This window comes from Lipophrys pholis, assembly GCF_963383615.2.
Source record: "Lipophrys pholis genome assembly, chromosome: 3".
NCBI lineage: Eukaryota > Metazoa > Chordata > Actinopteri > Blenniiformes > Blenniidae > Lipophrys > Lipophrys pholis.
The window spans coordinates 7,203,899-7,225,586 of NC_137627.1; the positions used below are offsets into that span (position 1 = coordinate 7,203,899).

The 21,688-nt window shown below is 43.7% G+C and overlaps 5 protein-coding genes across 7 annotated transcripts; 4 read left to right on the forward strand and 1 right to left on the reverse strand.

Annotated features, from left to right (window-relative positions):
- The first annotated feature begins 510 nt into the window (after positions 1-510).
- mfrp (membrane frizzled-related protein) lies at positions 511-7,080 on the forward strand. Its single transcript, XM_080460400.1, has 13 exons — positions 511-925; positions 1,902-2,004; positions 2,223-2,360; positions 2,511-2,678; positions 2,810-3,029; positions 3,417-3,547; positions 3,632-3,757; positions 3,831-3,907; positions 4,117-4,265; positions 4,384-4,514; positions 4,739-4,873; positions 6,061-6,188; positions 6,274-7,080. The coding sequence occupies exons 1-13, from the start codon at positions 872-874 to the stop codon at positions 6,496-6,498; spliced, it is 1,785 nt and encodes a 594-aa protein (XP_080316526.1). The 5' UTR covers positions 511-871; the 3' UTR covers positions 6,499-7,080.
- nudt8 (nudix hydrolase 8) lies at positions 6,926-11,469 on the reverse strand. Of its 3 annotated transcripts, none has more exons than XM_080460401.1 (5): positions 11,214-11,469; positions 9,853-10,647; positions 9,636-9,768; positions 8,243-8,320; positions 6,926-8,016 (listed from the first exon to the last, which is right to left on the reverse strand). In XM_080460401.1, exons 2-5 carry the CDS (start codon positions 10,644-10,646, stop codon positions 7,831-7,833), a joined length of 1,191 nt encoding a protein of 396 aa, XP_080316527.1. In that variant the 5' UTR covers position 10,647; positions 11,214-11,469; the 3' UTR covers positions 6,926-7,830. The 3 variants fall into 3 exon arrangements, with proteins under 3 accessions (XP_080316527.1, XP_080316528.1, XP_080316529.1); XM_080460402.1 differs by having other exon boundaries at positions 6,930-8,016; positions 9,920-10,647; positions 11,214-11,307; XM_080460403.1 differs by lacking the exon at positions 9,853-10,647 and having other exon boundaries at positions 6,930-8,016; positions 11,214-11,371.
- A 347-nt stretch (positions 11,470-11,816) lies between these two features.
- ftr86 (finTRIM family, member 86) lies at positions 11,817-16,136 on the forward strand. The gene is made up of 11 exons (XM_080459160.1): positions 11,817-12,455; positions 12,611-12,706; positions 12,821-13,054; positions 13,136-13,298; positions 13,384-13,479; positions 13,590-13,640; positions 13,802-13,843; positions 13,967-14,011; positions 14,144-14,209; positions 14,322-14,524; positions 15,115-16,136. The coding sequence occupies exons 1-11, from the start codon at positions 11,955-11,957 to the stop codon at positions 15,448-15,450; spliced, it is 1,833 nt and encodes a 610-aa protein (XP_080315286.1). The 5' UTR covers positions 11,817-11,954; the 3' UTR covers positions 15,451-16,136.
- A 360-nt stretch (positions 16,137-16,496) lies between these two features.
- On the forward strand, positions 16,497-18,136 carry cbln20 (cerebellin 20; the record flags this gene model as incomplete). Its single annotated transcript, XM_080459685.1, has 3 exons — positions 16,497-16,503; positions 16,888-17,028; positions 17,703-18,136. 3 exons carry the CDS (start codon positions 16,497-16,499, stop codon positions 18,134-18,136), a joined length of 582 nt encoding a protein of 193 aa, XP_080315811.1.
- Positions 18,137-19,145: 1,009 nt separating this feature from the next.
- On the forward strand, positions 19,146-20,652 carry LOC308107666 (complement C1q-like protein 4). Its single transcript, XM_080460127.1, has 4 exons — positions 19,146-19,255; positions 19,486-19,596; positions 19,672-19,812; positions 19,893-20,652. Exons 1-4 carry the CDS (start codon positions 19,249-19,251, stop codon positions 20,327-20,329), a joined length of 696 nt encoding a protein of 231 aa, XP_080316253.1. The 5' UTR covers positions 19,146-19,248; the 3' UTR covers positions 20,330-20,652.
- Positions 20,653-21,688: the final 1,036 nt, after the last annotated feature.

Here is a 21,688-nt window from a genome sequence, read left to right on the forward strand (position 1 = left end):
GGATTGAGCAATTTAGGAAAGAACACACTTTCACTTTCTGCAGTGGCATCTCTTCCTCTTGCTTTGGGGTTTTGTAAGGCCCAGCACTTCTTTTGGGGAGGGGGGTGACAAAATGACCATACTATAATCCAAGATTGGGTTTTAAAGCTTTTTACACCACAATTTCATGAGCCAGCTTTAGGCGGCTTTTGCAATTTTTAAATCCAGCAATCACTTTGGCACATTTTGCTCTTATTGGCGATTCCACCACTGCCACTGCAGCTTTTTCTTTTCTTAATATCCAATCACGTAGAATTACACATTGATTGGCACTCATATGCTTCTCTGCTCCGGCTCAGCCACCACACAAGTGTGTGTTTCACATTTTCAAAGATCGTTATGAGGATTATGGAGATTTAAAAGGGACCCCCAGTTCCAATCCCCTCCCACCCCACACCACCACCCACAAGGGGCTCAGTCCTCTCAGCTGACTCGGCTTTGTGAAGGAGGGTCTAAAACTCTTTTCTAACTGCTTTCACAAACCCAGTGAAATGCACCTCAATGCCTCTTATGCAGAAGAGCAACAAACATGGATATCTTGTTGACACTTACCTGAGATACATTTCATGTAAATGTGTTTTATTTTTCGGTCTGGATTGTGTGGATGGACTACCGGCATAGACTTGTGCTGTGTCGGAGGATTTTACAGCCACAGTGGGGAAATAGCGAACAATTATGAGAAAACTCAAGAGAAGAGCTTTTAAACTGCCCACCAGACACACGGCGCAATTCAAGACATCATCCTGGATGATTTTATCACACCGCGGGGCCCTTTGAGAAGAGGAGTGCTGTCCAGAGTCTCTTTCATGACAGAGTGGAAAGCAGGCTCAAGATGTCTGACCTCAGCCAAGTGGCTGTGTACTCAGACTCCTCAGATATCTATAAGGTGAGACAGTCGGTTCAAAAGTAGGATTTGCTTCTTCATGTGGGGCTCCCATGTTTTAAAAGAGGGCCTGGCGCTATAGACGACTTTTTACACTGAAGTGAGTCAGTGTTTTAAGCCCCCTGAAGCCAAATGTCTCTAATGGATCGAGTTAATCTGTTGGGAGTTCATACTTCACCATCTTATTTTTTTCTTTTATATGTATTTATTGTCCCTTATTAGCAACATTATGTAATATTACAGTAGTGTGCCCTGTGTGGAGTCCATCTTCATGGCAACTAAACTGACCTCAGGAAGTTAGCTTATAAATGGATATTGAAAGGGCTATTTAAACTTTTTTTAGATATTAATCCAAAATTGTGTTGTGTAGTGATGAAGTGGTTCTCAATCTGCCTCACAGAGAGAAGACTTGGGTTCGACACTGGCCTTGGGCCTTTCTGTTTGGTGTTTACATGTTCCCCCTGAGCCTGTGTGGATTTCTTAACGAGTAAATGAGCTTAGTTCAACAATAAAAAGACGTACTTCTGAGATTTAGTTGATGAATAAATCTTGATGACCTTGAGTTTCTTCCAGCAGCGTCAGTTGTTCAATCACTCCTAACTTGAGTAAAGCTGGACTAAAAAGTGTAAGGTTATATATTTATAATCAGTTCCATATATTCAAAATCTCACAACTCTTGTGGTTTGTCGTGGAAACCTGTTTGCTAAGCCTCTGCGGCTGACGTCAGTAACTTTCCTCGAAGCCTTATTCAGCAGTGAAACAATATGTACATTCTTAAAGATTCTTTTCCGTCACGTGGTTTGAAACAGCCCCAAGGAATTATCTGAAACTGCGGCGTGCATAGCCATTCAAAGCCTTAATTTTGTTCCTCAAAAAGATGGGTTGCATTGTTTTAAATCAGTTCTTCTGGCAGTGTGCAGTTTCTATTAAGCAGTTAGTTAAGACCTAATTAAATGACAGGTTTTTTTTCTTTCAACAGAATGTTTTCTGCAACCCTGCCTTTGAGCTGGAGGGGGAGAGAGAGGAGAGGGTGGAGGGATTCAGGACTTCCTCTTCCACCCCTGAACCCATCAAACCACCTGGTGAGCCGGCCAATCAGCTGTCATCGATTCAGCTCATGGCTGCGATTTCAACATTGTTGCACACACACTGGGGAATTAGTATTATTGTCCATTGTGCAAAGGCACAGGAAGTGTCATATGTGTTGATGAGACGAAGGCTGTGAATGATGCCAGCTGAAAGTTTGTTTTGCTTTTTGCTGACATAATGTGTCCATCCATGTTTGTGTGCTGTGATTCAGGCTACGGCCAGGGTCTCTTTGGGGTCTGTGTAATGCGTCTACGAGGCCCTGGTTCCAGTTGGGGGTTGGTGGTGGTCACTGCTGCCGCATTGCTCCTGTTAGCAGCCCTGGGACTGGCCCTGGCCCTCATCCTGACACGTGAGTCCACACAGCACCCACGCATCGATCTGACAGCAGCTACAATCATAAAGTGCCATAAGGGTACTGATCCATGTGATATCTTTTCAGATCTGATCAGAAAAAGGAGCGCTTGTCGTCATTTCTTATCGTGTTTTGGTTCTGATTCAGAAATGAAAAAACAGGCAGTGGAAGATCATTTACTGCCGACTGGCGTTCCAGACCTGCAGGGTGCAGGAGATGGAACCCCCCACCTTTTACCCACAATCCCAATCAACAGCAGTCAAGGGGGTGTTACTGCAGCCCCTCAACCTGCCAGGATCCCTCCCTCTGAAACAGGTAGGTCCATTCGCACCCAGCAAAAATGTTGCCTCTCTGTATTCCCCCCCCCCCCCCCCCCCCCCCCCCCCACACACACACACACACACACACACACACACTGACACAAAATGTTCCCCTCCACCTGTCAGGTTGTGGTGGTGTTCTGACCGACTCTGAAGGCACTTTCAGTTCTCCAAACCACCCCGGCTCCTATCCCCCCAACTCACTGTGTGTGTGGGTGATCCAGGTAGCTCCCCCCTCCCTGGTCCAGATTCGCATCTCTTCCCTGGCCGTGGAGGGGCCATCTCCATGTTTGTTTGACTGGCTGGAGGTGCAGGAGCAGGTTGATCAGAACACTGTGGTCACCAGGTGGGTTCTTATCCTCTTCAAACCACTTTGTCAAATCAACTCAACATTTGTTAGATCATCACTCCACATCTCACCAACTATACAAGCATAAAAGTATGTCGTTACCTCAAAACGGCTGATAGATGGCGCCAAAGATCTTGACATTACTAGAAAGCGTCTGCACTGGAGGCCTTTTGAAACATTTCATTGCATGGGAATACTTCAAGCTCTTTGCTTACTTATATTATTTAGTGGTGCTGCAACATGATTAATGGATTTTTCGGGGAAAAGAAAACGTGACATAACTCCTGCCCTGAATCCTTTAAAGAATTTATAGTCAGACTCAAAGTTCAGTCCAAGGCTGTGCTGAGGAGGAAGATATTATTTGGATATCCCTCTCTCCTGCAGGTTCTGCGGGAACGTAGCTCCTCCAACAATCAACACAAACAGCAGCACGGTGTGGGTCACTTTCCACTCTGATGGGAGCATCGCAGGCAACGGCTTCTCGGCACAGTACAGGGCCACAACGCCAGGACACAGTCAGTGGAGTCTACATCTAGAAGCAGTTTGCACGTTCAAGTCAACTTTTTCAGCTCTAGAAAATGGATCTTCTGTTTTCTCAGAGAGCTGCTCCAGAGAGGAGTTCATGTGTGACGGCGGCCGCTGCCTGCTGCCGGTCTCTGTGTGTGACGGTCACCCAAACTGTCACGACCAAACCGATGAGGCAAACTGCAGCCACAGACACAGGGGTGAGAGGAAGTTCACTTTGATTGCCCAATCCGAAGGCTACATACTTATTGCTGCTCCTCTGCTTATTCATAGAATGTGGTGGGAAGAAAGTTGGGCCTCATGGTTATCTGGAAAGTCCCAACCACCCCAGGCCTTATCCTCATCAACAGGTACACTCACACTCTCAGGTGATACTGGGCAAAAGGCAGCTCACATGCTGGTCAGGCTGTTTGTCCATCACAGGAAATGCAGTCAACAGGAAGGAGCCAGAGATCCCATAGAAAACCTCCACACGGAACCACAGTTCTTCTTCCTGCTGACCATTATACCACAACATGGCTTCCAGACCAAGAGTAACACACACATGTGTATGTTTCAGTTGTGTATATGGCAGATATCTGTCGAGGAGGGTCACATCATCACACTGAGCTTCAGAAACTTCAGCCTGGAGACTCAGGACGTGTGTGAGTTTGACTACGTGGAGGTGCATGACAGTGTCAGCACTGGAGCTGGGAGAGTGCTCGGACGGTGAGACCGGCCTTACTGCAGTTTTAATAATCGCTTCTCGCGTCAATAATAGAGCATCTGAGCTTCACGTGGATGGTGTTCTGAAGGGGCATTTTTGTTTCCTCTGTCCGTGTCCCAGGTTTTGTGGCACCACCTTCCCACCAGACCTGACCTCCACCGGACCCCACATGACTGTGGTGTTTGTTGCTGATGAGGGAGTCGCTGACAGCGGCTTCAACGCAACATACCAGGCTGTATCCCTTCTGGATAGTGAGTTAAAAAAGCTCATCTGTATTTGAAGTTTATGATTCTTGGACTCTCTTTATGTTCTCTCCTGTAAGACAATTTTATTTTGTAAACTGTTTGATCATCCGTCCTTTCTTGTCTCTGCTACTCCTTTTCCTGCACGACCTACATTTACCTTTCAAAAGACTATTTTCTATTCAGTGTTCCAGTTTTCTTGAAACCGTCTCCCGTTTGTTTGGTTTTTCTAGGGACGTGCGGATCCAACCAGTTTACATGCACGACAGGGGAGTGTCTTCAGCACCAGTGGTTGTGCGATGGATGGAACGACTGCCCCGACGGTGCAGATGAACAGGGATGTGGCAACTCCACCTACCCTCCCTTCAGTGAGCCCACGTTATCTCTGACCTGGATCGCAGCTTGTTTTGTTCCTCGTAGTCATTGAGAGGAGGAAGTGAGATGGAAACAACTGCCAGCTCACAGAGAATTATCACAGTCATGCAGCACATTTATTCATGTTTGGGCTACAATATGACCCGATTAGGAAAAGGCATGCGTAAACTGTAAATAAACCGAGGATGAAATGATATGGAAATGAAACCTAAGCTTTATTCACAATAGAGTTTATTGACTTGATCTGAGTGACGTGGCGCTGCATTTTGCAATCGATTCCCTTGTAACAGTATCAGTCAGTACTATGACTGTGAATAAATTAATAAATGCCCAATTTAGGGAGGCAGAGTTTCCAAGATGCGTTGAGGTTGCAAAATCTGCAGGAAACTTGACATAAACATTGTGGAAGAATTTCAGAATAAATGTTCCCTCGTAAGAAATACAAGGGCTTTAAAGAAAACTTCATCCACGCTGCACAATATCAAATAATTCCCGAAATTCTAAACAAATCTGCACGCGAAGAGAGTCAGGTATGACTGTACTGGAAACCACTGCATGTGCTCAGGAGCAGTTTAAGAACACTGAGAACACAGTGCACCATGAAGTTATAACCATGTTTAAGCTGCGTCACACATGGAATCCATATGTGAACAGAATCATGCAACACCTCTGTCGTCTCTGAGCTAAAGCTCTTCTTAGATTCTCTGGGGAAAAACATTCAACTGTTCTGTTGTCAGATGAATCAATCGGTGCATAATGCACTGTCAAAAAAAAAAAGAAAGAAAGAAACTGCATCTCTGATTACCGGGGGTTGTATTCATGCTTCTAGTGTGGACAGATTGCACACCTCTTTCAGGGAAAGATATCCATAAACGAGGAAGACAATGTTAAACCACAGTGCTTCCATCACAACAGCCTGGCCCGGCAGTGGATGAACCGGAGTGCTGCAGCCTCAACCCTTTAAAAATGAAAAAAGCATTATCAGAGGCAAAACAGCTGGGAATGCTATACAATCATAAACATGGCCCACTACCAGCCATTGTTATAAGAGGCATGATTGACCAGATATGACAGTTCAGTTTTGTTTATATACCTGCCAATCTCTTATCATTTCAAAGTGGATTTGAAAGATGTGGCTTTCAAATGCTGATTTTTGTTTTTACTCCCCACGTGAAACCAGCTTCGTCGTGCGAGCTCATAGAGGTAGAGATGTGCCGGGGTCTCAGCTACAACCTCACCTCGTTCCCCAACATCTGGCTGTCCATCTCTGACCAGAGAGAAGCAGCCACGCTTCTGCGACAGTATCGGGTATCTGAATTCAAAAATTTACTCCATGACAAAAATATCCGCCATCGGACCAAGTTAATTTTATCTTAACTGTTTTGCGGTTAAGGTGCTGATGGAGCTGGCGTGCTTCGAGCCGCTGCAGAGGTTGGTTTGTGGGATGTTCCTGCCCCAGTGCAGCCCTCAGGGCGGCATCCTGCAGCCCTGCCGCTCTGTCTGCTCCTCGGCCGAGCGGCAGTGCAGCCAAGCCCTGGATCTCTTCTCCTTCAGCTGGCCCTTCAACTGCCACCTCCTCCCCGACTCACAGGACCCCATAGAGTGCTCGCTGCCTTGAAGCCCCGCAGCAACAATGCACAACAGTTCCCGTCATGGTGCCGGCTCAACAGATTTTCATCCAGGAGATACCAGATTTTAAGCATGAAGCGTGCGTGAGGACAGTAAAGCCTACACGTCACACACTTTGAGCCCGGGTTAGACCGACTGTGTCTTTTCTGTATTTGGTGATATGAACCAGACGTAACGAAGGACCTGCCCCTGTTGTTTGTGCCGACCGACTCAGCGACTGGCCCACACAGTTCTGCCTGTGTTGCATGTTTACTGGAAGCAACAACTTGCAATGTTGTGATAAACCGGAACAAGACAACCCGTTTCATTTTTCCACGGAATCCCAAATCCTGAGGCAGCTGGAAAGCAGCAGTCAAGCAAGCAGTTTGTTTTTTATAGTAGCAATTTCTAAACTACAACTTAAAAGGTGGAAACTTGTTTGGTCATTTCCTTTATTTCCCAAATACATAAAAAATATATTCTTTTCCCCCCGCCAACAGGAACCAGAATTCTATTTATGGCTTTGTGGTCAATCATGTAATGTTGTTAAAAAAAAAAACGAGAACATGAATAATAAAGTGAGAATATGTTCAAAATAATTGTAATTGCATTGTTCTTTATTGCACCACTTCATCTTGATGTGCTTCGATTATTTCAGATTTATTCTTGTGTGAACTGACAGAAAACACACAAGGATTGAGTCCCACTTTAAATCGCTTCACTGAGATGACATGAACAAATGTAACAGACAATGTTAAAAAAAAAAGTTAAATTACCTCAGTGATTCACCAATTTAACTTAATTGCTGGTAGAGAAAAACTGAAAATATATTTAATGATTTGTGATGGTAAAAATTAAACATGTTCTTAAAAGAAAAATCATAAAATCCTAGCCATTCAAGTGTAATATTATTTTTCACATTCAATGTATCAAATACTCAAACCTTCAGATATCTCTCTTTTATACCAATAACAATGTGGCAGGTTGATAGGGCACAATACTGTTAAAGGTTTGTTAAGAGTTTTCTTTCCTGAATGAGCAGATCAAATTATTTTAAGTAAATGGACTTCATTTATATCGCACTTTTTAACCGTGCGAGCAGGCCCAAAGCACTTCATATCATTAATCGTATTCGCCCACTCACACACACACACATTCACATTCCAATGGAGGCTGCGGCCATGCAAGGCGCAGTAACTCCACTGGGAACAATTTGTGGTTCAATTACCCCGTTATATTCAGTCTTATATTCAGTCTTATATTCAGTCTTGTTTCCTGATTCTGCTACTAAAGATTGAATGCATGTTTATTGTGATAATACTTAAAGTGTGTGGCTGAGCTGCTACCGGGGGACAATGAGTTTCAGGGTGTGGTCCAGGGCGATCGCCGTCAGGCCCCACACCCGATGCTTCCCGTTGCGAAACACTGGAAGTGTGTATCCGTACTTGCTTCCGGTGCGGAAGTGTGTGTAGCCGCGGTTCTGGGGGTCGCACAGGTGGGACAAAGATATGGTGAAGATCTCTTCCACCTGAAATTAAAGCAGACAAACGAAGCGTTTAGTCAAGCAGCATGGCAACAAACAGGATGAAAGAGAAAAAAAAAAAAAAGTTGCTGCAGGACATTTGGAGCAAAGTCAATATATAAAGAAGCTTTGTTATACTGGTGAAGAATAAACTCGGGTAAACAAAAAAACCTCAGGACTCAAATGTTCAGAAACTGATGCCACTTTCAGGTATATTCAAGTTCGACCGTACCTCCCCGGGGTTTGGTTTGAAGGTCAGCTCCTCCAGAGGACCGAGGTTTGCCAACACCGGGGCGACCATCATCCCCGTCTGAAGACACACGTGAACAACACAACCGTTTCACAATCTTGTGCAACATATTTTCATCTAGAAATGCTTGTAAATGTGATTGCGACAAAGTTCTGTCTCAGACTTCTGATCCAACTCAACAAGTACGCAATAAAAACTACCTTGATATTTGATCAGATTACAATTATATGATCAAATGAAAATAAATATTTGGACCAACAATGATGAACTGTTTTGACAAATGTTTCTGTGATAGTTCTCATAAACTAATTTAACCATATTTTGAGTTCCAAAAGGTAAACTTGGCTCAGCCTCACAATACCCTGAACTGTTTTCATCTTATGTCACACGCAACAAACAACCACATGAAGCTATGAAAACCATTTTCAGGTGAATAAAAGGATACGTCGGGCAAAGGAATAGATGTGGTCAGTGTCAAATAACAGTTTGGTCAATATAATAGAGCTGGAGGATGTTGTCCATGAGGAAGGGGCTAGAATTATTCAAAAACGCTCTGAGAAACTAGTGACTGGCTATTTGGTACCTTTGCAGCGGGTCTAAGGTGCAGAACTACATAGTATAGCTGCTTTGTGTGAACATGTTGAGTCATATTGAGACAACAGTCAGGATTAGAAGTAGCTCATTGTGTTGTTGAGAGAAACCGTCATTGATAGAGGTTGTGCTATTTAAATTGTTGACGATTATTGAAAAAAATGTTAAACCTTTTTTTTGCTCAATGAATATCTCAAACCAGATCTGCTATCGGGGTTTAATCACACTGCAGGTCTTCTGATTTATTGCTGAGATCCTATTTTTCTTTTTGAGTGGCTGGTCACACTATAAATTGCTGAAAATTCTACCGCCATGACGGAATCCCCAAACTGCCCAAGACTTAATTTGACGAAAGCTCAGTACCGTAAATACACATTATGAACAATTTCGGCACAGTTGTGCAGTTGGCAAAATTAATTGATAAAGGGAAAACGAAGGATAAGGGGGGGGGGGGGGGGGGGGGGGTAAGCAACACATTTTAATGATGACCTTGTGTGGTGCACGTCTACATCACTTCAACTATGGGAAAGTTTGATGAAAAGCAATATGACCGTTCACACCGAGGTCAATTTGGAAAACGGATACAATATGTATGCATCTTCCTATATTTCAGAACTTCATATGAAAGTCTGATATACTCACATTGTATTTGAACAATCAAATGTGGATCACATGAGAAAAAAATAAAAGTCTAGATGTGGTACCCTTCAGCATGACGTGTGAGCGTCGCATATACTGCTGCTTTAAGTACGTGGAAAAAAAAACGAAAGGAATTCCCACTCACCGCATCCCTGAGAGATTTCAAGACACCCCAGACTTGCTCTGCTGCCACTGTAACACCGAGCTCCTCCCGGGCTTCACGCAGTGCGGTGGTCACCACGTCGCCGTCTGATGGATCGCTCTTTCCTCCAGCAAAGCTACGCAGTAAAATAAAAGGAAAAATACTCATTACTCTAAATAATTTTAATGGTACTGCGTATAATACCGGCCTCCACACTAACCTGACATCCCCCTTATGCCTGCCCTTCAATGTGCTGGAGCGCAGTGTGAAGAGAAACGCAGGCTCACCCTCAACAGAGCAGAGAGAGACCAGGATAGATGCCCACCGATTACTTCCTTGGCTCGGATTTACTCCTTTGCTGCCATTTTCCACTTGGTACAATTTCAAGTTGGGCTCCAGGCTCTGTCGACATCTGTCTTCATTGACTGGGGACAGGCAGTCTCTCCAAGTGTTTTCTACACGAGGAGCAACCTGATGTGCAGCCCTGGACTGGTGAAACAAGAAGCTGGGGAGCTGTGATCTACTGTGTAGATTTGAAATCCATGGCGTACAAGTTGACAAGCGGGCAGGTACAACAAAGTGCTGCATGTGACGTAAGTGGGTCCAAATGACTGAAGGCTGGCTAAAGTCCCAAAACCGCCTCCTGCGTCGAAGGCCAGTCACATTGAATAAACAGTCCAAATATGTGCTCACAAGGTCAGAGGCTTGTTTGGTTGTATCCTGAGGATGTTGACGGTTTGGCGGGATAGCTTTGGAGAGAACGCTTTGTGATGAACTGTCCGCTGGATGATAATCATCACAGTCCAAGGTGGAAGAAGACATCTGTGTCCAACAGCTAACAGTCCCCGCTGGCACATTCTGTTCTCTGCCACTTCCATCCATTTCTTCACACCTCCTTTCTTTCACATTTCTAACTCCCAGCCATCCGGCAGCAGCCTGCTCGGAGAGGGCAGAAAGGTGCTGCAAAGGTCTTGTGGGACAAGACCAAGTCAGGATCTGAGTGTGCCTGAACATCCTGGAGAACAGAGAGAAATATACAAGCACAACTTTATGTGACGTGATCAGACAGTCGTGTGGGGGTGAATTAAATGACAGTCTCTGCCTGCAGGTGAGGAGGGAAGTGGTCGTGAATATAGGTTCAAGCCCCAAACTTCTTGGGAAACTAGAATGGGCACTCGGACTCAGACTGAAGTCTCAATGTGGCTAAAAGTTTATCAGTCCCATCAAAACTTGCTCGTGTCTGTACACCAGCAGTGCTTTTGTCAGTTTCAGCAACATGACCAACGTGATAGCGTGTCCAGAGTGTAAGGCAGAGTTGCAACAACTCCATTGTTGTGTGACAGATAAAATATATGTATTCACCTTCAACAGCGAGCTCGACCAGTCAACACACGCTGACTGGCAGTGGCTAACATGCTAAGCTAACAAACATGGCGACCAGCTATTGTAACTCGCATCGCGAAGCGAAACTTTAGATTTGACACTCGGTGAATGGCACGCATGGTCCCACGCGATAACAGACAACCTGTCGGGGATCGAACTTTCCGGGGAAAGCTCGGTTTGAAAGCGGACAGCGCTCACCTTGAAAGTTGTGTCAGCCGCAGCTGGACTCTCGCTCTGCAAGCCGGCTGCCAGTAGTCAACATGGCGCCGGGTGGCTTCATGCGCGTCACTGTTGCCCTCACTGCGTCATGACGCCAAACTTATTTCAAAACTTCTACCTTTGTTTGTTTCCGGCGCAAGAAACTGAAGGGAGAGCACGAGCCAGGCAGAATAACTCTGCAGTGATATCACAGGGAATGCACAGAAATGTTAAATTTACACAGGTCATAGTCTTCAGAGTTGGTAAACCAGTCTGTCAGGGTATTGCCACAGACCCAAAAGGGCCTTTTTCCTCTGTCTATGACAAAATCTATTGTTTCGTACAGATTTGAACATACACATGCCTAAAATGATAAAATGTTAAAGGTTTTCTCTGGCCTCGTCTTTGTAATGTTGTTACTATTAAAAGTGAGATTGTTTGATTTGCTGACAAGACCTCCCCGAAATTTTCGACTGACTCAGAAACACCAATGGCGTAATCACAAGAGAGTCCTCGCCTCACCTGTTTAACTAGCTGTTTAACCAGCTCCACCCCCACCCTACCCAAGCCTCAGTTTTTTAGCAGCATGTGATTCAACTGAACAGGCATTTCTGTCTTACCATCACCCTGTGACTACACTTACCAAGAAGCCAGCCTGAGACCTCATTTTTGGGAAGTTTTTGGTCATAGGTACAGATTTCCAGCTCAAGTCTTCAGGAATTTAATTTCAACTATCTTGACATGGCCTCTGCCTGGGCTGAAGAGGAGAGCTTCATGTGCTCTGTGTGTCTGGAGACCCTGAAGGACCCTGCCACTCTACCATGCGGACACTCCTACTGCTTGGCTTGTATCAAGAACCACTGGGACAAGCGAGACAGCAGGGGTCAATACAGCTGTCCCCAATGTAGGCAGGTCTTTAAACCTCGTCCGTCGCTGGCCAAGAGCACTGTGCTAGTGGAGGCCATGGAAAAGCTGAGAGCCAACAGCCTAAAGCCAACAGCTGCCTCAACAGCTTCCCCATCCATGCCTGTCTATCTGGAGATCCTGCCGGACCTAGGGCAAAGACCAGGCAGCATGTACCCACAGCTCCCCACAGTGGATCCCAGATCCTGTCCGAAACACAACAACCCCCTGGACCTGTTTTGCCAGGAAGACAAGGACTGTGTGTGTGCGGTGTGTTGTCAGCATGAACATGAAGGGCATCGCGTGGTCAACCCAGAAGACGAGAGGAAACAGAGACAGGTATGGCATTTAGATCTCGTGTCATCTCGGTGTGGAAATGACACACAGATGAATGAGAAACTGTTTACAAATGTTCAGTATTCCTAAAATGTAACACGCTGATGTGTGTTGCTGCTTTCTGGTCAAACTAATCCATGATTTATATGTATGTGTAGAAAGAGCTTGATGAGATGCAAGCAGAGGTATACAAGAGAATCATGAAGACTGAAAGAAAACTTAAGGAGATTCCACATGCTGCTCGCCAGCACAAGGTAGTGGACATTTCTTTCAACATCTTTCTAACAAGTCACTATTTTCTGGTATTTGAAGGTCCTGGTTTCGTTTTGTAACCTCTAATATCCTCTTCATCCTCTCTACTCTATCAGGCTTTGGTTCAGGCACTGGAGAGGGAGAGCACAGACTTATTCTCTGATCTGGTGAAGAATGTGAATGTCACAGGCGTGCAGGTTGGCGAGGTCCTCAGCACCCACGAGAGTGCCTTAGGCAGCCAGGTTGAGGGGCAGATCCACAGACTGGAGCAGGAGGTGGCACAGCTCCTCTGGAAAAGCAAGGAACTGACGACAGTTGCTGACATGCAAGACCACATCTGCTTTCTGAAGGTAAGGCACATTGCCGGTGGACATCTTGGCACTTTGAATTGCAGATTCCAATAGTGAAACTTTATCACTTCTATTCACAAGAACTTCTTCAACATGAGTCCACTGGGTGAGACAGGTGCCACAGGAGACTCGGTTCTTGGTCAGGAGGAAGCTGTTGTGGCCTCCGTTCGATCAATCATGAAGGAACTGCAAGCGGGGATACGGGATCTTTGCAAAGATAGTTTGCACAAGATCACCACATTATGTTAGTATTTTCTCATTTCAAGCTTCTTTTCTCTCTCATTTTCTTCTTCAATAATTAAAAAAAAAAAATCTACTTTTATTTGTAGTGAATCAGGACTCCACTGCTTCAGCTTCCACTGATGTGGAAACGGTCAGCGGACCACAGGCTCACGAGTCTTGTCAGGCCCCACTACAAAATCCAGGTCTAGTAAATTCACATCATGCAATATAATCAATTATCAAGCAAGTTTAATTTCACTGCGGCGAAAGGACTTTCCGACATCTCTTTTATTCCTCATCCTTCATTCTACAGTGCATGAGACCATTACAGACCCTCCACCCCTTCCACCTGCACGGCCTGAAGGTAAGCTATTTTAGGTGTAAAGATGATATTTTCTTTGTCTTAAAACAGAAATGTGACGGTCATAATGTCAGCCAGGTTATCAGTTTACTCATTCAGAGGGTTTCAAAGTACTGGGATCTTTCAAAGTTAATATTGTCCATAATTAATGTGTTCTTCCAAAGTACCGGGGCATTCAAAGCCAGCGCGTCCTTCATCTTTCCAAGGTAACAGGGTGAATGCTTGAGACGAAGCGTGAACATCTTGTTGACATTTCATTACATACATTTAAAATGTATTTTGCTTTACCTGACCTGTGTGTTGCCTTTTTTGTCCTCTCTCTGGACCAGGAGCTTCAGCGCCCCCTCTACCCTTCCCTCCTCTTCGTCCTCGAGGCAAATACAAAGAAATCTACACATTTTAGCCTCTTGGTCAACTAATTCATCAACAGGAGTCGAGAGCGTTTTGCTGGCGACCCTTGAGTCGGGATTTGAAGATCTTACTTGTCCTTTCTATGTGCTCCATAGCGTCTTCTGTAACAACAGTGGGAGATGTGAATCCAGAGCCAAAAACTAGAGAGGAAATGTTAAAATGTGAGTCTACCTTCCACCTCCATATTGATGACTAGTTGCAGGCAGTAGCGTCGGACACCTCCAAGAGTGTTGGAGCTGCTTTTGTTTAAAACAATTGATGTTCTTCTCTTAGTTCGTTTTGAACCCACGATGGATCCCAACACGGCGCACCGCCATGTGCAGCTGTCAGACAGAGGTTGTAAGGCCACCTTACGAGCTGAGAACATGAATCCACCAGACCATCCTGAACGCTTTCAATTCTGGAGGCAGATTCTCTGCAAACAGCCACTGGGAGGAAGCCCTTACTACTGGGAGGTGGAGTGGACTGGTCAGAAGGTGAACATTTATTTTATTGTTGTTTTTATATGTTTGCTAATGTTTTAAGCTCCTTAATTGTTGTGCGATCAAGATTGTTGATTCAGTTTCTGTGTAGGCTGTTATATAACCCTTTCTGCTCTAGTTCAAATTAAAATACCATGGTGGTAAATAATTTGGACAAAGTGTAAAGAACATGCGTTCTTGAGGGTTTTTGTTTTAGTGTGCTCACCAATACTAATTATAAAGTGATTTTTTTTTTCTTTTTCTTTTAATATTTGCTTGTTTTAATGTCGTAGAGTTGACATGGAGCATTTAGTAATATATTTTATTTGTAGGCACCACAACACAGTGAATTAAAATTCACAATGAATCCAACTAAAAAAACAAGGGACCACTGTAGAACTAAGAACATGTCAAAATAAGACACAAATAATGTGTCTTAAATGTGCATGGCCATTTTGAACTGAGAGTTGGCAGAGATGTGGAGGAAGTCAGATGTCCAATTTAAGCTCCATATATTCTTCACTGTTATTTGCAGCGACCAGAATTTATTGTCTTGCCTCATGACGTGTGTTTTTTTTATTTTCTTTTCCCATCCCATCATTCAGGTCACCATCGCTGTCACCTACAAAGAGATAGAGCGTAAAGGCTCTGATGACAAAAGCCGTTTGGGTCACAACGCTCACTCCTGGAGCCTGTACTGGTCCGGCAGTGGCTTCTCCTTCTGGCACAACGGTCAGGAAAAACCGCTGAGCTCTCCGAAGGCCAGACGGCTTGGCGTCTATCTGGACCAGCAGGTGGGGATTCTGGCCTTTTACAGCATCGCCAACAACAAGGCCAGCCTCATCCACCGACACCTGACACAGTTCTCCGGTGCTCTGTATCCAGGATTCAGGTTCTGGTCTGGAGCAGGGTCAGCAGTGACAATCTGTCAATTGGACTGAGTAATTGTGTAATATTGACAGGGACATGCTTTCATGATTTAGATGTTTATGAGTAGGAAACTCTGACACTTATGACAAAGACAAAAAATATATACTGCTACACAAACAAAAATATTTCAATTAAGTTCAACTATCTATTCTTGTGATGTAAATGTTTGATGACTAAATAAAAAAATTTAAAAAAGCACATTCTGTTATTTCTTTCCGTCTTCTACAGTTTGTGAACAAGGTGGTTGTCAATCGTATGATAATAGAAAAAGTTGTTGCTTCAACATCTTAACTCAAAATCGAGCTTAAAGTCTCTTCTGGATGAAACTGTTCTTGAAGTCTGTTGTCTTTAATTATAAACCATTTAACCAGTTTTGTGGCTTTGTGCGAGTTGGGAATGTGATACTATTGACAGTGGCACAAGGAAGCTCTCGTTTTACATGCAGCATTTACTGCAGGTTTGTGTCCTCTCCTCAATGAGAGAGATGGACCAATTAGATGAATACAATGAGCAATGGTGACACGTTAAGGCTTCAAAAAGTAAAATATCTGTCTTAAATAGGAATTTTATTTTGAGAATTTTGAAGTAATGACACTGCAAATGTTTAATGTGGGATTTAATTCTGGTTTGAATTGCATCGAGCGATCAAAACACAAATATGCATGTATTGACTTTATTTTTTGGTTCTCAATAAAATTCAGAAAAAAACTTTAAATACAGAAAACAAGGTTCTTGTGAGCTCATGGGAACTATAAATTATGTGGACGTTTTGCCTCAGAGGGTATATGATACCTGACCTACATTGAAAACACAAAGGCCTGGAGGGCGGGAAGGTTAGTGTATCTCTGAATCCCCCGTAGAGAAAAGAAACAAATTCTACTTTGCATGTTTGAGTGTCTCATAAGTGGCTATAGGGAAAACAGGGAGGAGCTAATTCAAAGGCCAAAGAGACGACATGTTGTTAAACCTATATATATATACATTCGCAGTCATGGATTGTGATCATACATTCAGAACTTTCTTGCTTCTAAAGCTACCATCCTTTGCCAGCATCACCATGCGAGGTAAGACTGAATATGATTTAAAAAAAAAAAAAAAAAAGTTATTTACTTGTCAGGGTTTGAAGATCCAACTTTAAGCAATGATTTTTGATGTTTCCCCTCTATCTTCACTCCTTGGTGGTTTTTGTTCTTCTCTTCTCAGTTGTTGTGTTGTTGTGCCTGTTGGAAGCAGTATTTTGTAAGACTGCTTTATACTCATGGGGTAAAGTTGGAAATGAAAACGAAGACCTTACTTCCAACACAGATAATGGTAAGATCCTATTAGGTCGGTTATCCCCTTGAATACAGTCATCGAAAAGCAATTGTCTGTAGCTTAATTGTGTGTGTGTGTGTGTGTGTGTGTGTGTGTGTGTGTGTGTGTGTGTGTGTGTGTGTGTGTTTTCTCAGTGTGTCTCACGGATAAGGCTTCGTGCGGCTGCTGCTTGATGCAGCAACAGATACACAGGATGAAAACGTTTTTCAACATGAGCCTCAACGAGCTGGAGAAGCAACTGACGAAAACCCAAACGGTTCTCAACAGCGTCAGAGGTGGGAGACGTGCACAAAGTAGAAGGAAGTGAACAAAAAGAACCGTGTAAAAGGAAAAAGAAAAATATGTGTTCTGTTCAACTTTATTTATAACATGTCTAGACATTGCGGGACATTTTGCTCAAATTAGGAGGTCGGTAGTGAGCATGATGATTTGTCCTCACTGGTACTGCGCATCGCACACATACCTCTTCTCCTTTGTGACTTCTACTTCAGATGTTACCAGATATTTCACATTAATTGGCAAGACGAGAATGATGCTCTGTATTGCTTATTGAACCATTGATATGTTACAATGTGAGGAAGTTTAGGAAAGCCAGAGTTCAGCTCCAAGACTCTTTGAGAAGCCATGGTCTAAGTTCCACCTTTGAGTTGGTTGATTTCTCATCCAACATATTTTGCAAACAAAATCAACCATTTCGTTCAGAATAGATGTTTCCGTCATGGCCTAGCTGAGGAGGGGTCATGGTCTGTTTATGATGGACGATGCAAACCTTACCACCTGTTGCAGGAGGATCCTGGATGTGGTCCTTTAACTATAACTGACCTTCTTCAGTAGACAGCCAGAGGAAATGTCTCTGAGAGGCAGCGGTGGTTTGTTGAAGATGTGTTCTGCCACCCGAATCATCAGCGGTTGATGAATGTCATAACATTACCTGTCTGTTCTTCTGCAGCCAGCCGCAGTGCCTTCTCTGTTGCTCTGACCAATGACAACAGCTTGAACTGCTTCGGGCCTTTCCGGGACGATAGGCTCATTGTCTACAGGCACGTCTTCATCAACCTGGGCGAAGGCTACAACGTGCACACCGGCATCTTCATTGTTCCCCGTTCTGGTGTCTACAGCCTCGCCCTCACCGTCTACAGCGACGCCGGCTCTCCGGGGAACAGCCTGGCCGCCTGCGCCGGCCTGCAGGTCAACGGCCAGTTGGTGGCGGGGCCCAGAGAGAGAAACATGCAAGACCAAGAGGACAGTGCAACTATTCTCGTGGCCCTTCACCTGAAAGCTGGGGACAGGGTGGCTATCAACCTGCCCGTCGGGTGCTTCCTCTGTGATGACAAAAGCCACTATAACACCTTCACTGGCTTCCTGCTATACGCCACTGACTAAGTTAGAGAAATGTAGCTGCCCTGTACTTCGTACACATGGTATTTGAATCTAGTACATGACATACTTCGATCTGACGGCCATGTTTTGATTGGAGTTAGCTAAGTTTCTTCAAATTGATTCTAGATTTTTCATATCTGCCTGTTGTTGTATCAACATTTTAAACACACTGAATTACATGAGTGAAGTATGTGATGTTTAATGCCCAAAAAATAAACCTGCATTCTGAGAGAAAAGAATCACTGTGAGGTTTTCTTCCTGTATTTTCTTCCTGCATCAATCCCCACAAAAGCTCACTGGAAATTAGAAAAAGAATGATTCACAGGAGACATTCTTGTGCATTTGATGGTGATCGTCTAACTCACTGTTAGATTCGACCTCATTACCTCAGACCAGGATGACAGTGATGCTCTCATTGAAACTGATGAACACATACCTGGCATACTTATACCAAAAGGTTACCATAATGGTGTGGACGCATCACCACAGTGTCACTAGCATCGACTTTTGTTCGGTCATTTATAAAAATTAACGTTTATTTCAGTAGAATTAAACCATCAAAGGATTCACATAATTCTTCTTTTGCTCCGTGTATGTCTAACTGAACCAAACGTGGCTCTATAACTTAGTATCACAGTGTTCGGAGCATATATGTGGGCATTACTCTATGCATTAATGCGCATAGCTTTTGCTCTCATTTCAAAATGATCAGAACAGAAGGGGTAGCAACTATTTTTTGCATATTGGCGAGTATATCAGTGTTGATGTTTAGCTGTGTAGGAGAAAAACAAGGCACCCACATTCAGAAGGCGTTGTCCCAGGTGATAGATGATACCTGGGCAGATTCTGTAACACAGTCCCGAGACGAGGGCCCCTCCTTTGTTGGGTGAAACTTTTGAAAGTGAGAGCCCCGACTGATAAAGAAACACATGTTCACTCTTGATATCTGAAAAAATGAAAATAAAAAAGGAGGCGCGATGTTGAAAAGGATGAAATTCAACCAAGAGGTTGCAAGGGAGGAGTTCTGGGATAAACTATATACACACAGCTCCTGTCTGGTGATCAGTCTGCACACTTTCCATCGTTAAGGAGCATCACCGGCGTCACTTACCAACATGAGAGGTGAGCTGAGACACTGACAAGATTTTAAAAAGGGAAATATTTTCAAAGCTTCAACGGCTTCAGAGTGAAAAACGAAGAAAAACATTTGATACACCAGATTCAGCTTCAATGTCTTTTGATTCTAGGTACACCAATAGCGATAAAATGGGTGGGGATTAAAAGCAGCTTATTCTGTCTAAAGCATCAAAAGTTGATTTGTTATTTTGTGTTTACTCTTGTTTTTCCTCCAGCAATTGCATTCCTGTGTCTGCTGCATGCAGCTTTTCATGAGACAAGTGGTAACCCCTACTCCTGGGACGGCGCGCGCCAGTCTCCGCCTGGAGACAACAGTGTATCCAAGGGTGAGAGACCTTAAAAGAAATGAGCATTTAAACACACAATCTGTCCTCCAAACTAACTAATGCGTGTGTGTGTAGTGTGTGTCGCCGACAAGTCTGCGTGCGGCTGCTGTCTAATGAAGACAAACCTGGACAGGATGAAGGAGTTCTTAACCCTAAGCACTGAAGGCTTGACGAAATATCTAAATAAATCTAAGATGGTCATCAACAATATGCGAGGTGAGTTACCCGGAACATGAGCACTGCATGAATCTTCTTCTTCTTCGTCTTACTGGACGGTTTCTTCTCTGTGTCTCCAGACGCCCGCAGTGCTTTCTCCGCCTCTCTGAATAATGACCAAAGTCTGAGCTGCCGTGGCCCCTTCGTAAATGACAACGTCATTCCCTACAAACATGTCTTCCTCAACTGGGAGAACGGCTACAATGACAACACCGGCATTTTCACAGCCCCCCGCTCGGGTGTCTACAGCTTCGCCGCCACCATCTATAGCACCAATTCCACCGGTCACACCGAGAACACCTGCGCCAACCTGCAGGTGAACAATGTCGCCACCGAACTTTGGGAAAAGTACGGCCAGGACCCCGAAGACAGCAACACAGTGGTTATAGCCGTGAAGCTGGCGGCTGGGGACCAGGTGGCCGTCAACCTGCGCCAGGGATGCATCATCTGCGATAACAAGAACCACTATAACACCTTCACTGGTTTCCTGGTGTATGCGACAGACGAAATGAGCTAAGAGTTTCTGCTCTGTGCTTTGTGTCTGTTTATGTCGGGCTACAATCCTGCGCAAATGAGAGCCCGTAGCCTTTAACTGATCGTAGTCTTAAGCAACTCAAAGCTATTGTCCTGTTTATCATTTCTCTTGTATATTCTCCCTGAGATCATGTTTCACTAATTATGGTAAACAAATAATTTTCTGTGTTTTCAGTCTGTTTTGTTTTGGACTCAAACTTTGCAAACTTTTTTTTAATCTTCTTTTTCTGTTAAATGATCCAATTCTTGATCTGGATATAGTCTGTGAAGTTTCTCAAGCCTGATATCAAAATAAATTCAATTTCTAAACAAACAACTTGTGTCATGTTTTTTTGAATCAGTTTTACTTAGATGGAGACACTTTTGATGTCCAATTCTAATGTTAGATTACTTCTGGGAGGGCTCTTTTTCTTTATTATATGTGGGTTATTAAGTATAATAAGCTATGTTGTTCACGTTATTAATGTCTTTGATGACAGCAAACAAAATTCCCTTATAAGAATAACTTGAACCTTTCATACTCAAATATAACTCAGATTATCAGTCAACATGCATGAGTAAATATACATCAATAAAATCATCGTGTAAGACCTGTAATTTCATGAGGTTAAACATGTCATTTTTTTCATACAATGTGCAGATAAAGTGACATTTATTACCTTTCATCATACAAACAAGATGTGTCCATAATGAGTAAAATGCACCTGCCATCATTTAAATACATCTTATAGTGTAAAATAGATAACATGGAGGGCACAACGGTAACTTGTAGGTGAACAGTTTAAGACCTAATCACGTCTCTCGGTGAAGCAGATTTCAGCCGGTTACTAAATACAACGGCAGTGTGACTCCTCTTTAAGCAAGCAAGCAAAGAAACATAGATAAAAACAATAATGAGTTTTTGATTTAGTTGTTTTTGCCTACAAGATCAGAAACAGCAGCATAACATGGTAAACACAGTTTGAAGTGACGGACTTGCTGAATACATGAAGGGCCAATTGATATGGGGCAGAAGCACAACAATTGCCTGTTTGATTATACATAACTAAAAATTGCGATCTGCCACCCTTTTTTAGATTGGTATAACAGAGTGAGCCTTTAGATTGAGATATTTAAACACTTCTGCCATATTGTGTGTTATAGTTGTGTCTCGATTTGTCTCATATCGTCTCGGTTTTACTTTTTCATCATCATGGTAATATCCATCCACCTTCTAAACCGCTTTAACCTGCTTTGGGTCTCGGGGTCAGTCCTGGATCGGTCTCCAGTCCATCACAGGGCAAACACACGCACAGACTAACACATACACTCACATTCATACCTACCTGCAATTTAGAATCAC

Excerpts from the sequence above, each read along its gene's own strand:
- mfrp (XM_080460400.1), top strand. The coding sequence starts at position 872 with ATGTCTGACCTCAGCCAAGTGGCTGTGTACTCAGACTCCTCAGATATC. Across the intron at positions 3,758-3,830 it reads CTGCAGCCACAGACACAGGG|AATGTGGTGGGAAGAAAGTT; the intron begins GTGAGAGGAAGT and ends GCTTATTCATAG. Across the intron at positions 4,515-4,738 it reads GGCTGTATCCCTTCTGGATA|GGACGTGCGGATCCAACCAG; the intron begins GTGAGTTAAAAA and ends TGGTTTTTCTAG.
- nudt8 (XM_080460401.1), bottom strand. The coding sequence starts at position 10,646 with ATGTTCAGGCACACTCAGATCCTGACTTGGTCTTGTCCCACAAGACCT. Across the intron at positions 8,321-9,635 it reads TGAAATCTCTCAGGGATGCG|ACGGGGATGATGGTCGCCCC; the intron begins GTGAGTGGGAAT and ends GTGTGTCTTCAG. Across the intron at positions 8,017-8,242 it reads TCAAACCAAACCCCGGGGAG|GTGGAAGAGATCTTCACCAT; the intron begins GTACGGTCGAAC and ends CTTTAATTTCAG.
- ftr86 (XM_080459160.1), top strand. The coding sequence starts at position 11,955 with ATGGCCTCTGCCTGGGCTGAAGAGGAGAGCTTCATGTGCTCTGTGTGT. Across the intron at positions 12,707-12,820 it reads ATGCTGCTCGCCAGCACAAG|GCTTTGGTTCAGGCACTGGA; the intron begins GTAGTGGACATT and ends CTACTCTATCAG. Across the intron at positions 14,525-15,114 it reads TGGAGTGGACTGGTCAGAAG|GTCACCATCGCTGTCACCTA; the intron begins GTGAACATTTAT and ends CCCATCATTCAG.
- LOC308107666 (XM_080460127.1), top strand. Across the intron at positions 19,597-19,671 it reads AGACAACAGTGTATCCAAGG|TGTGTGTCGCCGACAAGTCT; the intron begins GTGAGAGACCTT and ends GTGTGTGTGTAG. Across the intron at positions 19,813-19,892 it reads GGTCATCAACAATATGCGAG|ACGCCCGCAGTGCTTTCTCC; the intron begins GTGAGTTACCCG and ends CTGTGTCTCCAG.